This window comes from Belonocnema kinseyi, chromosome 3 (genome assembly GCF_010883055.1).
Source record: "Belonocnema kinseyi isolate 2016_QV_RU_SX_M_011 chromosome 3, B_treatae_v1, whole genome shotgun sequence".
NCBI lineage: Eukaryota > Metazoa > Arthropoda > Insecta > Hymenoptera > Cynipidae > Belonocnema > Belonocnema kinseyi.
In genome coordinates, this window is record NC_046659.1 from 102915796 (window position 1) to 102917891 (window position 2096).

General features: G+C 33.6%; 1 protein-coding gene across 1 annotated transcript in view; it reads right to left on the reverse strand.

Annotated features, from left to right (window-relative positions):
• Positions 1-2074, reverse strand: part of LOC117169963 — a 10777-nt gene extending 8703 nt beyond the window's left edge. Inside the window, exons 1-2 of the mRNA XM_033356473.1 lie at positions 497-2074; positions 18-219 (exon numbers count right to left, since the gene is read on the reverse strand). Of these exons, the coding sequence (XP_033212364.1) occupies positions 18-219; positions 497-877 (583 nt within the window). The 5' untranslated portion in view covers positions 878-2074. The remainder of the gene's footprint in view (positions 1-17; positions 220-496) is intronic.
• Between the last annotated feature and the right edge of the window lie 22 nt (positions 2075-2096).

Consider the following 2096-nt stretch of genomic DNA (forward strand, 5'->3'; position numbering starts at 1 on the left):
AATAATAGACACCATACTTCGACCGAAATGAAGAAGAGAACCTTCTGGTTCTGCAGCTAGACAGCTTAATTTAGTACCAACTTTACTGGTGTAATCAGACCCAGACAATTGATGAGCAGCTACTATTGTTTTGTATTTTTCAGGGCCCATTTTATTTGCAAGCTTATGAACTGGTAAATTTCTAATGGTCGCAGCTACTCCAACTCGCATCCATAATTCCTAAGAAAAATTTGTAGAAAAAATTACTGTATATAATATTGAATTACTTATTTGACAAAATCTGTCAATGATTTATAAATATTTGTTAAAAAATATTGATAATGCGACTTTTATGGATAACCAAGGCATGACATTGAACTCGATAATTGTTGTCAGTAGTTACATTTTTGTGAGAAAACTTTTGATAGCAAGAATGTAGAATTATATGATTTCCAATTTATCGATTATTAAAAAAAATATTGGTTGATAATTTTTGTAAATATAAAATAAATTTTACCTGTAAACCATTCGATTTAAAAGTATCCCAAAAGTTCAGAGCCAGTGTGAGAATATCAGTGTCCGATGATAGCAACAATATGTTACGCGCTCCTTCGTAGCAACAGTCATTAATGTGTAAAATCATTTTTGTATCAGCTTCTTCTAGATCAAATCTTTGTAAGGTACTCATAGAAGGATCTTTTTTCAAGTGTGCATGAGTCGATGTGCATTCGTATGATTCAATCGTACTAAAAACTAATTCTACGCCAGGCCAAATTTCATTACAATTTAAAAAAATGTATTTTCTTAAAAATATTTGAAGCATTTGCTTATTCGTCTCACTAAGCCAGAATTTTTCACTTTGTGATGGCAATGCTGTATCTGCAGTTATTTCAAACATTTCAATAAATTCTTCATTCGATCTACGTATTCTTTCTGATGCCTTGGGTGAGAGCTCAAAGTAGTCATCAAATAGAAAGTCGATACGTTTTAAATTGTCATAAAAACTATTTGATTTAACCAAGTTGCAAAATGTTTTTGCAAAATCAGCAAAGTTTTTCAAGTTGGCCCATGATACTTTGTGGCAAAAAAAATATAACGTCTACCATGACATGTGAAATTGAGTTGGAAATAATATAATCTGATTTTGGGTCAAGATATTTTTCAAGTTGCTGAATCAATTCGTACTTTCTTGGTTCTTTATGCATCAATCCAGTATCAAACAATTTATTTTTTGGAGTAAGTTCATAGCAAAACAGTTTCCTAATGTCATAATTACGTTCCCTTGCAATGTCGACTATTTTAACAGATTGATGTATAGGGTCTTGTTTTTGTGCTGCCGTTTTTGTAATTACTTCTTTATAAACAGTCTTGAAATTGGGAAGTTTTGTATTATGTATTGTCGCCGAAATTGGTACCTTTTTTTAAACAATTCTCTCTTGTCTAAACTCATTAAATTTTTCACAACCGATTTTGAAGACATCCAAAATTTTTTCTGCTACCCTTTCTTCCACCAGTTGGCCTGTAACGATATTTCGAAGAGGTTGGCAGCCTTCTTCGAATGGGTTGGTACGCTTTGATAAATACTGCACTACATCATCTACGGCTTTCTCCATAAATTCAGTGTTGGTGAGATTAAATTCGTGGTGTACATTGAGCTCTTCGTTGTCATCGTCTAACCCACAAATTTCTCTATAAAAACTATTTATGCCGACTAACTCGTGGAATGTCATATTCCACACTGCAACTGCGCTTTTTTATTTGTTGAGCCAATTATTCCCGACGTACTTTTGGCAGATTTGTTTATCGTCTGCTCGAGTGCCTGGTCAGTTGCCACGGATGAAAACGGCTTTGACGTGTGCTTGACTGTAAATTTTCCCTTTTTGAACTCATTATAAACTTCAGGCATATCTCTTTCGGGATTTAAACAATCTTCCAAATGAATAGGGCCGTACCGAGCATAATGAATTCTGTCTAGAGCAAAATAAAGTGGCTGCTGTTTTTTCAGAGCATCAATATGTAATTCCCAATCACCATTCCTATCAGATTTATGAGTACGGTGAGCTATATCAATCATTATGAGGATATTATTACCATATTTGAAAAGCGGAGACTCTTCA